General features: G+C 43.3%; 2 protein-coding genes across 3 annotated transcripts; both read right to left on the bottom strand.

Annotated features, from left to right (window-relative positions):
• Positions 1-577: 577 nt before the first annotated feature.
• ubn2b (ubinuclein 2b) lies at positions 578-12038 on the bottom strand. Of its 2 annotated transcripts, XM_042392400.1 has the most exons (17): positions 10394-12038; positions 9735-9863; positions 9516-9617; positions 8672-8803; positions 8399-8508; positions 7547-8045; positions 7237-7307; positions 7009-7138; positions 6479-6585; positions 6240-6350; positions 5239-5382; positions 5052-5102; positions 4917-4959; positions 2804-4090; positions 2366-2573; positions 1669-1737; positions 578-1395 (listed from the first exon to the last, which is right to left on the bottom strand). In XM_042392400.1, the coding sequence occupies exons 1-17, from the start codon at positions 10712-10714 to the stop codon at positions 1349-1351; spliced, it is 3561 nt and encodes a 1186-aa protein (XP_042248334.1). In that variant the 5' UTR covers positions 10715-12038; the 3' UTR covers positions 578-1348. The 2 variants fall into 2 exon arrangements, with proteins under 2 accessions (XP_042248334.1, XP_042248335.1); XM_042392401.1 differs by lacking the exon at positions 1669-1737.
• A 1970-nt stretch (positions 12039-14008) lies between these two features.
• On the bottom strand, positions 14009-17206 carry rpsa (ribosomal protein SA). Its single transcript, XM_042392403.1, has 8 exons — positions 17101-17206; positions 15924-16094; positions 15634-15752; positions 15118-15363; positions 14678-14806; positions 14405-14564; positions 14239-14274; positions 14009-14146 (listed from the first exon to the last, which is right to left on the bottom strand). Exons 2-8 carry the CDS (start codon positions 16054-16056, stop codon positions 14052-14054), a joined length of 918 nt encoding a protein of 305 aa, XP_042248337.1. The 5' UTR covers positions 16057-16094; positions 17101-17206; the 3' UTR covers positions 14009-14051.
• Positions 17207-17578: the final 372 nt, after the last annotated feature.

The following is a 17578-nucleotide window of genomic DNA, read 5'->3' as shown; positions in this document are numbered from 1 at the left end:
CAGTGGGCGCAAAACTTGCAAAGAACACAAAAGGCCCTCTCTAGAGCCAGTGTTTGGTTTATCTGTTCTGGCTAGCTCAATGGAAGAGGACCTGCTCCCTGTGTAGATATAAAGGGCTCATTCTAAAGTACTGAAAACACAATTCTTATTTTCAGGTGGTTATATACTAATGAAAATGTACTTATGAATATTATATTCCTATATTTCTGCCAAGTCCGTCCCGCTAGATGCCACTAAATTCTACACACTGCACCTTTAAGTCTTTCATAAACTGCTTTGATTGACAACCCATTTTTTCTGTTTTTGTATTGTTTTTGTCTTGCTTGTTATTTGATGGACTCTGGTAACTTGGTCTGGTGTCAAATGGTGTTTCTGAAATTTTGCATACATTATTGATCATTATTGTTAAATACTTTCAGAATTGTCTGGTTTAAGTTAGGGTTCAATGATAATTGGAATTGATTTGTTAATAGCCAAATCAAAGTTTCAATTAAATCTACACTGCCCGTTGATGTGTGGTGATATCATGTGCATCAGTTGTGTTAAGTTTTTATCTGTTAAAGACGCTGCCTCAAGATTTCTGTGTTGTATGGAGTCCAGAGGAAACAATGGTTTTTAATGTTGGAGTCATCAAACTCAGTTGACAACAAAACTCACTTCAGCCTTAAATATGAAACTTAAATTATCACTACCTTGTGAAGGGAAAAATTTAATTAAAAGTATTGAGTTCTATACAGAAAAGAATTCATTCAAGAATTCAAGAACAATGAAAAAGTGTACAGCTCCCATTGAAAAAAAAAAGCTCAAATCAACTATTTGCAGTTTACATTTCTTACAGGTATCAGTGATAATTACATTATGATAAAAACAGCACCAAATAGACACACTGACCATGCATCAGAGAGGGAGACATACAAAGGCACACTTTCAGTCCCACCAAACAATACATCCAGTCAAACACATTCAGACCCTCACACACATACACACACACACATATATGCCCTCACTCACCTAAAAATATCTCACTCATTCCTTCCCCCTGCCCACAGTGATATAGGTCTATCTTGTAAACATTGACAAGCTGTTTGTCATTTCATTTAACAATTCTATGAATAGTATTTAAAAGTTATCAAATTGTTTTTTAAAAAGTTATATTGAACTGGTATTCATGAAAAGTTGATTTGATCTTCTCAGACCAAACATCTGAAGTACGATCCAGTCCTTATTTCAGGCCCCGATTATGAGTGGTCTGTCCATCTGTCACTCAAAGCCATGCTCCGTCCTGATTTGTCCCAACATCTCGTCATTTCATTAGACGGCATCCGCTGGGTGTTGAAATCCAGCTGCATCATAGAGTCTTCCTCTTAGCATCTCCTCCCTGGCTTTGACTGACATCTGAACAGGAATAGTAGAGTTCTTGAAATGTCAGTGAAAAAGCATTGACAGACAAACACAAGGCCACAGCTATTACAGAGATCGGATGACAGCTAAAAATGACTACATAAAAAAAGGCATGCAGCCACCAACGGACCAGCAGAGAACAGAACAGGACCGGACGGAAAAAGGACAACCCGAGACAGAAAACACCAGACATTTGAAAAGAGAGAAAAAGGCAGGGGAGGAAGTAAATGGAGCAGGCTTTGTGGGGGAGGGAGGGTCAGATTTTACCTGAGAAAGCGAGCTGCAAGTGAGGAGGCACAGCAACCTGAGACCCTGACTGGAGACTCTTATACAGATCTGAGGAGACAGGACAGGGGAACAAGAAACGAGGGAAAGGGAGAAGAGGGCGAAACAGATACCAACAAAATGAGAAGGGGGGGGGGGGGGGCAATGAGAGTTGAGGAGAAGGAAGAAAAGATGGCAGTGAGGGCAGAAAGGAAAAGGAACAAGATAGCAGAGAGAGGGTAATGACAGCCAAACGGAGGGGGGTAACAAAGATAGAGGGCCAAATGAGTGACCAATACAGGATTGGCATAATTTTGGCAGGAGAGCCGGGGGGAAAAAAAAGGGAGAACAGAAGAAATTTTGGGAAATGAAGCAAACAAAATGGAATAATGTCAAACAGGAGAAAGGTCACAAGCTTACATCCAGACTCACAAAATGGTAAAAACAAATGATGCTATAACATAAAACACATAACAAGGCCTACACAGGAACACCCAAACAGACAACAGCAGGGCAACACACAGAGCGCCTGTCTAATGTGTTGAGATTGTCTTTTTCACATTTAATTCACTCATCTTTTACACATTATACTATTCATTTTATTTTATACCTGCCACCAATGTTAAATATGTGTGTGTGGTGCATCATTTAAGTTTTATTGCTGTAGTGTCCATGTTTGTGCCCTGCGTGCGTCACTCACTCTGTGTCAGGGTAGAAAACGATGCATTGCTACTGGCCGCGGAGCCGCTGGCTGCCGTACTGGAGCCTGCTGTACCCAGTGGAGGCAGGTTTAGCAGCGGGGGGAACTGGAAGGGCAGTGATACGGGCACCAGGCCCCCCAGCATCCCAAACCCCAGGGGAAGAGACGGAGCTGAGCCGAGCAGACTGCTGCTACCTGCCGTGGAAACCTGAGCAAAAACAGGTGGAAGATTTGAAGACAGGCAAGTGGGCAAAACCCTGAAAATATATAAGTCTGATAACTCAAATCCCACTTTGCAGACAGTTTGGTCAGATATCAGATTGTGGGCAATGATCAAATTACTAAAGTGCATGTAAATGTACTGAATAATGATTCATTTGGACAACAGGAACCACATATGTTAATTTGGCGGTTATCTGACATTCTCGTAGTACAAACCTGTGGCAACTGAGAAGAGACGGATGGCGACGGGACAGATGCGATGGGCTTGGCCCCCTGAGGTGTCCCACCCCCGAGCCTCTGACGCTGGCCTGGGTTGGCAGAGGCCGTTGTGGGGGAGGCACTGGATCCTGAATGCTTGCTTATGGATGAGGTGTTAATAAGGCTGGTGTTGGTGGTGCTATTGTTGTTTGGGGTCTTCTGGCTTCCTGGAGGAGTGTAGCTGCCTTGCCCCGGCTTGGTTGCTCCTCCTTGGGCACCTGAGAACGGCGGGCGGAACCCTGCTGGGCTTTTGGGGGTGTATTGGTGTATGGTGGGGGTTGCCTGAGACCTGGGGCTTTGTGAGATGGAGGGTGAGGGTGAGGTGGTGACAGTGACGACAGGATTGGGGGTACGGGGAGTGAGTTTGACGATGGGCGGGATGCTGCTGTGGGTGGACTTGGTGAGAGTGGCGTGCATAGGGGTGATGAAGTTGGACTGCTGCTGGGGCTGAACTACAGTGAGCGACTGAGAGAGGGAGGGGGAGGATTTGCTCTGTGGGGTCTGGGGCAGGCGAGTCGCCTGGAAGGTTTTTGGGGTCATGTGCACGGTTGATGAAAGCGTGTGTGGCCGAGACTGAGGCGATGTAATGATGAGAGTGTCACCACTGTTGGCTTTACTATTATTGCTGCTGGCTTTGAGGAGGCCAGAGGGGGTAGTGGAGACCCCCATCTTTGATCCTGGGGGCACAAGCGGAGACGCAGTAGGTGGTGGGCGTGGTTTAGATGGCATGGCTGAGGCAGGCATGTTGACTTTAGCCACACCCACCGGTCTGTGAGTGTTCAACACTGAGTGTCTGTGCACCTGCGCCGTGCCTTTAACGACCCCCATCCCATCCACCCTCACTGAGGACAGAGGAGAGGACGTGATGGAGGGAGGCCGAGACATAGAGGTGGAGGAAGACGAAGAGGTAGAGATGTAGTGAGGTGTGTTGGAGCTGGGCGTGCTGACAGAGTTCTTTTTCTGCTGCTGGATGAGAGGCGAGGGATGAAGGGAGGAGGGGTTGTTGGCCGTGTCGGGTCCTTCTGGGGATGGGGGGCTGTCCCCTTGGGCCAGGCCCTTGGCTGCGTTGCCAAGGATGGCCAGGGCCTGGGAGATGGAGTCCAAGGAGGGAGCCGTCAGATCCTCGTCGAGGGAATCGAGACATATGGGCTCAGACGGTAACTGAGGTGGTCGCTTGGCAACCTGGGCAGCAGGGGACGGAGTGGCACCTACTGAAGGAGTGGGCCGCTGAGCCCACACAGCCTCCTGGAATTATAGATCCCAAAAAAATACCAATTACAGAAACTATTTGATAACATTAATTTATGATAATGATGATCAACGAGCAACATCTTATGCCAAAAATAAACTCCACTCCTTGGTCACTGCTGACCAAAAACTTATGGACTGGTTTTTGATGATAACTTTTAAAGGGTAATCCTGGTAGAGCAAGAACACTTCAGCCAGCAGCCGCAAAACAGGCTGCAATGTAATCCTTAGGGGCAATTGCGCCCATCAAAGTATGGAAATGACTCACAATCGTCCTCATAATAATCCACAAGTTTATCCGTCATTGTACTTAGTTTTTTTTAGTTTCCTTACTGTCTAACTGCAGTGAAAGTCAGCCTCATACATGTAAACAAACTGGTGTGTGTGGACGAGTATGTGGGGTGGTTCGGCTAGCCGGCAAACTGCCCCGGATGTAGTTCCCTATGCAGTTAATCATAATGTTGCTACAGGCGGCTAGTTCCTGTGTTTACTTTCATTGTCAGACACATAATAACAATCTGAGCCTGTCAGTGGCAAAAACAAATGCTTTTAGTGGACATACTCTGACAAGCACATTTTCCCCCAAGGATTACACTGCAGCCAGCCAAGCAATCTCACTCAATAATGGACCAATTCCAAAACTTTCTGTCCCCATTAGTCACTTGGATCCCAGATGATAGGAAAACAGGGTTGAAAAATACCAGAATTACCCTCTAATTAAACCCTTCAAGGGCAATCAACTTAAAAGCTAGCACTTTCAACACAACGTGATATTAAATATATTGCATTGAAAGTAAAACTTAATGGCACAGAAAAGTCTAACCTTTGGCTTGGCCTTGGGAGTAGGGACCATCTTTTTCTTCGCTCTGGAGTGAAAAGACGATATAAGTGAGTGAGAACAAGCTAGATGACCACTCAATTATGAAGAAACTTATTTATAATAAGTAGCATGACTCACGTGTAGCCTGTAAGGTGACCATGAGCCAAGATGCTCTCTTTGAACAACATCCTGTAACAAAAACATGTCAGAAATATTAATAAAAGATGAACAGTATGAGAGAATTTACTACTCAGATAGAAAGTAAGAATGAAGTGTGATTATCACAAATTTGCTGAAACATCATCTTAGCAGAACAGGCACCCACCTGGCCTGCATCCAGCCCTTAGGCCAGAGAGGTTTAACTTCAGTCTCCATAAAGGCTTTGAGGTAGTCTTCTAGAGACAGCGTGTTCTTGCCCTCCAGCTCGTAGCAGCTCAGCTTCACCCGCACCAAGTTACACAGCAGTGACCTGCAACACACACACACACACAGAGTCCAGGTACTCCATCACGGGACAGAGTGCACAGTAAACTCGGCAGTCACACATTTCTCTGTTCTCTATTTCTCTGTTTTGTGTATCAGGTTATGCTAACCCATTCTTGCTAACTTTGGAGCTAACCCCCTTCACTTTTCCAGCATTTGGAGAAACAACAGACGTGACTTTTTAGCATTTATTAACTGACACACTGTAGTCTGTACTGTACATTTACTGCCAGACTGACAACTTACTACTGACCTTTTCCTCTGCCCCGCTCGCTTCCACCGTCACTTCTCTGCCCCTCACGCTTTACCACTCACTACGCAAACATACTCCTTAACAGAGCCAAGCTACCAACAGTTTCCCAGGCAACGACAGAGGTTGACTCACATACCGGAACAGCGCTGCACAGAGACTCCCAAACGCTATTGATTTAATTAAAAAATATATTTTTTGGCCTGGCGGGGGTTCTCGTGTCATTATGGAGAAACACAGATTCAGTAAACGTTCAGTAAACGTTGAGTACAGTTAGACCCAGCAGTCTCCATTAGGTTGGGCAAGTTTGAAGTTGTGAAAACAACAGGGGTGTTTTGAATACACCCCCATTTTCACAGGTAATTTGTTAGTCTGTCCCTCCCGCCGCAGGAAATAATGGATTACTCCTGGAAAGCTATTGATGTAGCACTTTTCTCCTTATGAAAATAACAGAGATTATTCGACCAATGAGAATTTAGTCAGACGAGAGCATATCGACCAACTAATCGACCAGTCGACCAGCAGACTACAGCCCTAACACATACAGCTACATGCAAATGAGAAATGAACCTCACTTCCTCGGTGAAACTGACCTGAGTTTGTCATCCCAGACAAACTTCTTTCGAGGTCCCATCACCCTCTTCCCTGGTTTCTCCTCATCGTCATCCTCTGAACCGTTCTTCTCTCCCTCCTCAGACTGCTGCCTGTAAACAGAGAAATAAACATCATGTATCAAACATTTATAAATGATGCGGATGGATGTGTTGAGAAGCAGACAGAATAATGCTGTACTTGAAATAAGAGTCGCAGCCGATATGAGAACTGTCCTTACTTTGCCACCTTAGCGATACAGTCCATGTTGTATCGAGCGATCTGCTCTGGCATCACGCTGCACACAGCCAGCTTCAGCTTTAGCAGGGGTGTTCGAAGACGGTCATCCTGGACGACAGTGAAAAGCGCAGTCAGAAATGTGACACAGAGACAGGAGGCACACTCACGTCTAAATATAGACCGTGATAACAGGCTGACACGGTTGTAACAAAAACAATGACTTGGCTTTCACCGTTACACTCTAACTGCTGCTTATATCTTGTGAAATAATGGACAACATACGCTTCTAGGCATCGTTTGCTAATCAATCAAATGAAACTAACTGAAAGGGTGATATTCTTTGGTTAAACAGTTCACTTTACAAATGCTTCGTTTCAACGGCTCAGAAACTACAAAATTTCTAGGCATTCAATTCTGCAGAGGACTATTTTTAAAGCGCATCACATATCCTTCGAAAACTGAAATGTGGTGAGCAGTCCTCGTTTGGTACGGTTGGAGCGGCAACATTTTCAATCAATCACTCCCACACACCTGTATGTTGAGGCTGAGCTTCTTAAGGCGTTTGAGCAGAGCTTCTTTATTGCAGGGTACGAAGGCCTCCAGATGACAGTAGACGGCTGAACGCACCTCTGTCGGCTGCTCCTGAACCTGCAACTCAATACTGCCGCGCACACACGCAAGCACAGAGAGACAGATGAAGGTTTACGTTTGTCGATTTTATAACAGCCTGCAAAAATGAGAAATGTGGATGTTACTCACTCCAGTAGGATGTTGTTCATGTCTAATGTGAAGAATTTCTTCCTGCCCTCTTCATCAAACAGACGGGAGGCCTGTGAAAAGGAACAAACAATGAGCGTGACGTCAGCGATGAGTCACATTCTTGACAAACACGGCTATGAAAAAGAGGTGAGATGACATGTTTAACAAAAAGTAGAAGCAGCTCCTATGTGCCAAATATTGTCTGTAATACAGCAATCAAATAAGAGCCTAACGTGTATCCTGAACACACCAAATAAGATTTAACGGATATTTTAAAACATGTGATCCGGTGAGATATTGAAGCTCGTACCGCTCTCAGGTCTTCAATGCGTTTTGTGAGCGGGCCTGGGAGTCCGCTGGGCAGGGGAGGAGGGGGCATCACATTACCCTGTGACACGCGACCTCCACCCTGTTTATGTCCCATTCCAAAGGAGCCGTTCTCTCCCGGTGCTGGACTGGAGGGCTGAGGAGAGTCCAGCATCCCGAAGTCCAGGTCCCCCATCATGTCCTGCAGCATGTCGTTATTGGCTGACCCCAGCAGTGACATCACGGCCGGGTCGGAGGTCAGGTCAGCCATGCTGCAGTCGTTGCCGCTGGTAGCCTTGTTGTGGGTGTTGATGAGTGCACTGTTGGCACTGGGCACTTTGGCGTTGGGTCGTTGCAGACCGGCGGCTGCGGCTATGTTTCTCTTCCGCATCTCCTCCTTCTCCCGGGTGAAGCGGCGCAGCATGTTGGCCAGGTGCAGAGAATCCTTCATTAGCTTCTTCCTCTTTTTCTTTTCTGGTCGATGAACATTCAGGGCTGACACCCTGCCAGTGCAGAAGAGACAAAAAAAGAGGAAAGACAGTTAACTGACTGCATGGTGAGCATGTATTAATCTCTAGTGGTGTAACTCCTGCGGGGGGGGGGGGGGGGGGGGGGGCGCTGATGGGAAACCATGACGCATCTTGCCCTTAGGTGTCAGATTTGCTCTTGTGAACTTCCCATTAGAGAAGCCATTTTTCTAACCTATATTTGAATTTTGACATTGGAAATCAATCTCAACATTTGACTGCATTACCACACAGACTTCTGAAAAGAGGAAATAACACACAAAAATATTCTCTTAGTGGAAAATACCACAAGCCTGAGATGAAACACTGAAGAAAAATGAAAAGCTCACCCGGGCTTTGGTACTTTATTCTTCCTGGGTTTTTTGTCTTCCAGAATTCCACCGTCTTGCTTTTTCCGACGTTTTTTAATCACCCGCTCTTCACCATCTTTCATCATCTTCTACAAACAAAAACAAAAAGTTCGGTTTAGTGTTACGGTACGACAGCTGTAGTTTTCATTACAGTAGAATTGTTTTCCTTGACTAATGTGTATAATCTGCCTGCATATACAGCTGCTCTCCTTTATTATGTGTTCATACAAGTGCAGAGGTGAAAGAACCTACCTTGAAGTGATTATTCTCCGCGCTGGCACCTTCGCCCTCTGAGTCAGATGCTGGTCTGAACTGCAGAGTGCCAGTGTTGATGTAGAAGCCTCCATGTTTTGTGGTAAGAGAGGCCGGTACCAGCTCGTCATACTGTGGTCAGGAGAGATTGACAGTTACTCTTCATTTAGTTCTACTACTGTGTGCTGCAACAACATTTTGCCTCTGCTTAGATAAACAAATTATTTCACATAATAACATTAAACTTTACATATCATAGTTTTAATCTTCATAGTATACAGTCTTTGTATATAAACAAATGTTTTCCTAAAAAACTCGAACTTGATTTTTCATAATCTGAGATCTTTCGAAAGTAGTTTCACCATTGACTACAGTTAATTATTTTGTTTTTTTCCAGATATATCTCATTTTTTTTGCACATTGCATTGTGAAACATCAGTGTCCATCAACACTACACTCAAAAAAAAAGAAATTAATTGTTAAATCAAGCAAATTTTAGGCCTATATCCTTAAGTAATACTTGATTTTAATCACTTTTCCAGCGTAATCACACTATATTCTCAAAATCCACTCAGAATTAGTACACAGTTTGGAACTGGGACACAGCATGTGACTTTGTGTTCAAGTGAAATTTAGATCAGTGGTGATAAGAAGAACTGCATTGTGGATAGACAGGATACAAGTCAACGTGGTTCCCGGTCGACAAGTTTCGGTCCAAAACACACTTGAAAACATCTGAGATGAACCAACGCTGCTCACAAGTTAATTACATATACAGATACAATGACTACAAACACAGCCTGGGTTGTGAGGTATTAAGAAATTTGTGCAAAATGGAACTCACGGCTTCTGAATTGTCAATGAAGGGGTCAGTCTCGTCATAACCATAACCAATGTCAATCAGATCCTGCATCCTGTCCTTTTTCTTCTTCTTTGAGCTACCACCCTGCAAACAGGAGAACACAACGACCATTAACTTTTAAAAATAAATCACACATCCTTCTGCACATACAGCTGCAACAATATACATATATAGACACATCTTGAGACTAATAACACTTACATATTTGCTCTCAAACTTCTTAGCCATCTCTTCTACCTCCCGTCTCTCCCTCTCATCATCAGCAAAGGGGTCGTTGGGGTCCAGGGGAGGCGCGAGTCCTTTAGGGACTGTTGAACCTGCATGCTTTACCTGAGGACAACAGTAAAGAGGAACGACATGAAGCAAACACAAACAACCATCAACCTCATCAGTCAGGTTTGCATCAATATACAACTTTTCAATTCATCATTCAAAATCATCTTAATGTACCTGTCCAGACTTTAGGGAAGGGTTATAATAAACTACTGAGCATAAAAATAATCGTAATACATTTAATTTGTACTGTGCTTTTCATTCACAGTGAATCTCAAAGTGCTACAGCGTTAAAAACATACAACACACAACATAAAGAAAGAGTTAAGATGATAAAGCCTTCCTGAATAGAAAGATTTAAAGCCTATTTTAAAAGAGTCTAGGGTCTGTGCTGCCTTCAGCACATGTTAAGAAGACTGGTTCACTGTTAAGGGCCTCATTTACAATACATGAGCATAATTGACACTCTTGAGGAAGTAACAAGTGTGTCATCTCAGCTGGACAAGCTGACCCGCACGTCTCTCCCTTAGGGGGGGATGCCAGGTTAGGCCCCTGCCGGCTGTCTCCGGTCAACAGTAACTCCTCACCTGAGAAAGAGTTGAGTTGACCAGCTCGCTGTAGCTGAACTCAGCGGAGCCACGCTCGCTGGGCTCGCTAAGAGGGAGGTTGAGGCGGACCGTAGGCTTCGTCTCCCCGGTCTCGGCGTCGCCTCCTTTCGTGTTACCGAGCAGACCTCCGCAGCCTCCTCCTGACCCGGTCGCCGCGGCACTTCCACCACCTCCATCTTTCCCAAAAGTGATGTCGACGGCCTCATCTTCGCGGCGGCGTTTCTTGCTGGACTCCGGGGTCGGCGGCGAGGTGTTGAAGGATGAGATGGTGACGAACGGCACTTTCCTCGGCTCTGCCATTTCACGCTCTCCGTTTACCGGCCGGGCACGCGGGGAGCGCGTCACTCCTCTGCGGCTGGAGAGCTAAACCTGGAGACGGTCGACAGCTACAGCTAGCTAGTTAGCTTCCTCAGAATGAGTGCTGCCGGCAACACAGTTACTTTTATCTCCTCTCAGCCCGTATTAATCCATATAGTAGTGCCCCTGGCGCAGCCCCCGTCACCTACGAGGGACTTGAACTGTGGGAAATCGCAGTTTTGAGTGCTTCCATGAAATTGGTTGTTAGCTACCGCAAGGAGGACTCTGTAGTAGCCATCTTGATCATTATTATCATTATTCCGTGGTTGGGCGTGCGTATGAAAGAAAGCGGAAGCCGGGGAGGAAAGGGAGCAGTGTTTGTCCAATGGCACAGCTGAAACAGCTCCGGGAGACGCCCACCGGACAGACTAGCGCGAACGTAGAGGAGGTGATTGTTCTTCACGGGCGGGATGTTTGGACTCTACTGTGTGTTTACTACAGCGACAACACAAAGGCAACTGCACCCCTGCCGCACCTGCAGTGTCCACAGTACTGCCCCCCAGATTATGTAGACCAGTGGTTCTCAAACTTTTTCACGTCTAGGACCCCTAAACTGACACAAAATAGACCACGGACCCCTATTTGTTACGATTTTGTCCCAGGATCACCCATCTGATAATGAAACCCATGACCAAAATAATCTTACATTCTGTCAATGTGTTACTTATGGATGTAATGAAAGTGAAAATAAATCAATCCCTATGATTAGATCTCAAAATGAGCAACAGCAAAACGTTGCAGTCACAAAATGTATCCTGAACCAAAATAAGGCAACCCTCATGAAGGGTTTATGAAATGTCCCACATGGCTTCATCACAAAATGATTTACAAATGCATTATAGATAAGTAATAAGCCTTTAAAATAACAACTTTTGGGTTGCCAAATTGTGAAAAATCTCTCTGGCTGTTGTTTATCCTCCAGCATGACTTGCTTTAGCTCTAGTTTATCAGGAGGATGTACCATAGAACACTTAATGGAAATGTTTGCTGGACCAAAACGACATTGTTTATAATTGCAGACATTGGGAAGATATTACAAAGTGAAAACATGAGCATTTATTGATGGATTACCAAAATGTATAGCTGTATTATTACTAAAAAGTAATATAACGGATCTATAAAGTATTAGTCAATGATTTATTAACCATTAATCATGCCACTAGTGACTATTTTAAACCCTTTATAACTGGTGCCTATTACAAAGATGTACCATGTATCCAGAAAGTAAAGCGTTCTGTTTTGTTTTTTTGTTGTTTTTTACAAAACCTAATGAGAATTGTTTCACCATATTACATGTACAGTGCATATTACTGTATATGATAAAACTCCAGAAAATATTGTCACTTAATGATTCATTTTTGCTTGTGGACATGATGATACAAGTCAGACCGGTCCAGTCTCTGTGTTATAGTGTCCTTGCATGAGCAACCACACCAAAGACAAAGACAGTAACTTTTTTTTACACTTAAACATATCCCTAAAAACAGAGAAAAGTGCAAAAGAAAATTGCTATTGCACTAAGAAGAGCATTTATTGTTTTTTAAGTTGCAGTTATAGGTCAAATTCTCTACTTTGGTTGTTGCTCTGCTTTCATACCCTGCAATTACTGCTTAGAATAGAATAACATGTTTTCAAGCAGAGTGGAAAATTGACTTTCCCTCACTAAATCATAAAAGCAAGACAACATGCAACATATACAAGTAACACAAGAACACGTGGTAACAAGATACCACTGAGACCGTATGAAGTACATTACAGTACACAAGTATAAAGACAAGAAAAAAAACATAGTACTTAAAACAAAGCATAAAACAGTTGAACGTAATATAAAATACAATAGAGAGTTAGCACTATCCTCAGGATTCATTCATATAACTATAAAGACAGCTGGGGGGAAGTGCTTGTTGATGAATAATGATCTTAACGAATAGAAAATTAAAAAATAAGTGTGACATTGATTTAACCTTGACCAGCCCAAGCTGGGAGAAAAGAGGCCTGTCATTCAGTGTCACAACAAGACTAGACTAGACTCTGACACACTGTTAGTGTGGAAGTTCAGTGCACTTGTGTTGTCAGTTTTCTACTGAAATAATTTGAATCAATAGAAAATTAATTGATGACAGTTTTATATAGTGGATTTAATGTCAGTTATCAAGTAAACACAGCAAACACATGGTCACAGCTTCTCAAATATGGAGTTCTGCTCTTTGGAGATAGATTTATCAATATTTAAAAAATATGTTAATGTTATAGTTATCCATGTACAAAATTCAAATAAAGGGGCAAAGTGTCTTTTTAGCACACAATATATGGATCCTCATCATGGCATTTCCAGCGCTGAACAATAAAATTATTGCTACAGTCACATTTTGATACACATTGTAACAACTGCAGAGATAACTTAGCGTGCAGACTCTCCTCTGTTTTATCTTTTCCTGATCCAACTTTCATCTCATTCCTTCATATGTGAAGACTGTGCTTGTGTCACAGTGTTTTCAAGTTCATCAATAGCTTTTCAATTTATTCATTCATGCATTTCTCCATGAAATTCAAAGCTTGATTTAACCATTCAACATTTGGGGTCAAATGTTTAAAATAAAATATCCCAGCTAGTAATTCAAATCTTTAATGTCCAATATCTCAGAAATATATATTTTTTTAAGTTATGCAATGGTGTATGTTACACACGGGTACTTTTTAAGATGCTTCCTCTTTGCAAACTGTTCAATCACTCATGGACTTAACTCAAGCTCCTATGAATCTTAGTCCTCTGAGGAGCGAGGAGTATGTCCTTTTATAAATGCATACTGTTCTGAAACCAGTACTGTATGCCAAGTCGCACACAGCAACATGTATATGGTTTATCGAGTGTTGACACAAAAGTTAGCAGCAGCTCTAACAGTGTGATGGCTGCCAGTCTAAGCAAACACTCAAGACTCCATTTACTGGTTCTACCTGGATAGAAGGTAAAGCCAAATGTTCCTCATGTTATGTCGTTACACATACACCATTTTAACCAGTAAATATTTTAATTACCTTTTAATCAGGGTGTATTAAAGGATTTGCATGCATGTTCTCTGCTTCATGCAGTTGCAATGTTTATTTACAGGACCAGTATTTATATATTCTGTCTCTTGACATTCCACTGGTTTTAATAAGTGTAGTGTTGCATTTGAAGTTGAGTTAGAGGCACATTACAGCAGGAAGTGAACTTAATATCAAATGAATAGTCATAAGTCAATGTGTACAAAACACTTTTATTGTTGCCACAGTCAATATTTTAAGACCAATCAGAAGTGGCGCCACCCCAGTCAGAAGCCTGAGCAGTGGGAGCAGTGGACCAGTCCTCCGTGGCAGGCTGAGTGCTCCAGTCCTCTGCAAGGAAAAAACAAATTCAATTTAGCAAAGAGTGAGGAAAGCAACACCAAATACATCTTCATTTCATTTGTCATTTCATCTAAACTCACCTGAAAAGACTTCACCGGTCTTCACAGGCTGAGCAGCTGTAACGAAGATCAAAGTTATTTTTTTTAAAAAAAAGTTAAAATGTACATGTAAATTAAAAAAGCAAACATACTGCAGTATTATAAGGGTTGAAGATGAAGTTTGGTCAAAAAGGAAAAAAGTTCTTACCTGCAGGGAACTGCTGGATGGGCACTGATGGCACAGCAACACCCTCAGACCAGTCAGCGACCTCAGGCTGGGCAAACTCAGCTGCAGGAGCGGTCCATTCACCCTGGAACTCCTCCTTTCCAACAGCCTTCTCAGCTGCAGCCTGCTCCTCCTTCTCGATCTGCATCAAAAATATGTGTGTTAGCAAGTGTGTAAGCAGAATGTGCCAAAAAAAAAAAAACCCACACATGTAAACCCTTAACCTAAGTCCATTGTACACTTTTTTTTTTTTACCTCTTCAGGATCCCTGTAGAAGTACAGATCAGGCATGACCTCCCATGGGTGCTCCCTGGAGATGGTTCCCCTCATCCTGAGAACCTCCCTGGCCAGCATCCACCACATCAGACCCACAGAGTGGTGACCCTGTAACAGTCAGATAGGCCATGGATCACCACTGAGTTAAACTCATACCTGCTGAACTTTCATAGTATCTACAAAGGCAGAAAGATCAAGATGTAGAAATTTGTTTCTGTGGCAAGACCTTTACCCCTTCCCCTCTGTGTGGTTCAGAGAGGAGGTTAAAAGGCCAAGCATTATTTTAGCACACATCCTACACCCAGCACTGCACAGACAGGACAGCGCCGGGCTCTAACAGTGTGCAACATGTGAAGTATCCAGAGAAGATTTCCGGGGTCAGAATTACTCAATATGATTGCTTTTACTGATTGTCTCACCTTGTTGTTACAGGGGATGGAAATGTCCACATATCTAAGTGGGGAGTCTGTGTTGCACAGAGCGATGGTGGGGATGTTCACATAGGAAGCCTCAGTCAGTGGCTGATGGTCAGCACGAGGATCTGTCACGATCAGGAGGCGGGGCTCCCTGAAAGCTGCCTGGATCTGATTGGTGAATGTTCCAGGGGTGAAGCGACCGTGGAAGGTGGTGGCGCCGGTGGCAGAGGCAAACTTCAGCACAGCTCTCTACAGTGGGCAGAACCAACAAATGACACTCAGTACTCAAATTCTGTTGACTGCTTTAATTTAACTTCAGAAAGCAACAAATAGACATTGTGGCTCAGGTCACTATCAAACCCCAGTCATGGGACGACAGTCCTCATGGTGTTAGCGAAAACCCGGCCTGGTTTCTCTTGCACACTTCCGACACCTGAACACTGACAACAGTGCCCGGCTTTAACAGAGTGCATAACAAAAATTTATTAGTGATGTAGACATTACAGCATTTTACTTTACCTGTCCAGTGTTTCTGGAGGAGATGACGCACACATCAGCTGGGTTCTCAATGGCAACAATGGCCCTGGCTGCCAGCAGCAGCTTCTCCCAGGTCTTCTTCAGGTTAATGATATACACACCTGGTGATTGAAGCAAGCATGTAGGGAAATTCTTAGTTTATATTTTGTGCATTAGTGGTAAGTTGTATGTCACACAGGAGTGAACTGATAAAAATGAGTATCTTGGTTTCCTGCTTAATTTATCTATGATCATGTCAGTGTACGTCAAAATACAATTGTTCCAACACTCACCGTCGCTTTTTCTCTTGTAGACGTACTGCTCCATCTGGAAGTCCAAATTGGTGCCTCCCAGATGGGTTCCTGCAGCCAGGAACTTCAGCACATCCTCCTCCTTCATTTGAAGGACATCCAGACCTCCGGACATCGTGACCGCTTTCCCTGCGTTACGATTAGATGGGAGAGCTGGGAAAAGGATTAAAAAGCGCATTGGTCAGATAAAAGCCAAGTTTTTGTCATAATGTCAGCTTGCAGAGTGAAACCGACACCAACGTGATCTTCCGATTTGGAGTTAATGGGAAAGTTAAAGGAAACAAATGATATAAACGGCTGATTTGTGAAATCTTTATTTTGCTCATGAAAACCGAACAAAACCACTATAGGACTTGTCAAATCTGGACTATATTAAGATTTGACAAGCCTGAATAGGGGTTTTTGATCTGTACCTGGATGGGGAAATCACTTTTCTGTTCAAATGAAACCTCCTTTTTACTTGAGGGGGTTTTAACAGCGGTAAGGCTTTTGCTACGATGTCCAACACTTTCTCACAAGTGGTGAAAAAAGGAAAATCAGCCGCTAAATATCAATGTTTACGTTTCCCTTAACTCGGAATTAAATTAAACTCAGCTTGCAAAGTGAAATCAGTTAACGTATGCTATTGGCTCAATGTTTGCAACGACAGCATAACGTTACATAATGTATTTCACTGTTCAAGCATCACAAGTTTTACTGAATTGATCCCTTTCCGACAATTTCAGCCAATCTTTAGTTTAGAGGGTATAATCTGCTAGAAGATGTGAAGCTAATGAGACTTTAGTCTCCTGCTAGAAGCACCCGGTTGACACGCGGCCTGTCTAAATGTGAAACCACACTAACAATCAAATGTGCGCCCACTTTACGTTATTTTCACTTTGAATTCCAGATTCATAACACTTAATGAGTTTAAAATGATTTAAGATTAAGTATTTAGACTCAGGCACCAGAGGGAACATTGAAACGACCGCATGTCAGTGGCTAGCAAGTTAGCTACAGACGTTAGCATTAATTGTTACAGCGAAATTTAAGACGATAAAGACGTGACAGGTAGCGTTTATACAGCCCCGTCGGGTGCTTTTAGCTTAAGTTGCCGTTACTTTTCGTTCTCATCGATATTTATATGTTTGTTAAGATAATATAACAGTTTTAAACTCACCACGAAACAACGCCGTATGGAAATCTGACCACACGGTGAAAAAGAGGGCGCTGGGAGGAAATGACGTAGTATTTATACCAAATTTCCAAGCGTGTGATTGGCTGATTTTTTTGCGAACAGAACGACTGTAGTTTTGCAATTTCACCACTAAGTGGAGTTGTATCCACATGCTGTGGTGACAGGATCAGGGAGGTAACTGCAGGTCGGATCACGGGTCGGATGGGGATCCCATATTAAGACAATGGCGATGGAAAGACCATATTAAGACAATGCTGAGACGCTGACTTCTCGGTGAAGGACCGACCTTGTGTTGCAAGTGTGTTTGCTGATGATAAAGAGTTCTAGGCCAAGGGACAACAATATGTACCCAATGTCAGGGAGCATATTGAGAAATAATTGAAATGAGAGTATGATGTTTAAGAATACATTTTACTTGGTCTTGCTTGCATACAAAATAAAATAAATTTATTGCTGACCA

The sequence above is a fragment of the Thunnus maccoyii genome, chromosome 18 (assembly GCF_910596095.1).
Source record: "Thunnus maccoyii chromosome 18, fThuMac1.1, whole genome shotgun sequence".
Taxonomy (NCBI): domain Eukaryota; kingdom Metazoa; phylum Chordata; class Actinopteri; order Scombriformes; family Scombridae; genus Thunnus; species Thunnus maccoyii.
The sequence above is the reverse complement of the archived record's forward strand: the minus strand, read 5'-3'. Positions and strand labels throughout refer to the sequence as shown.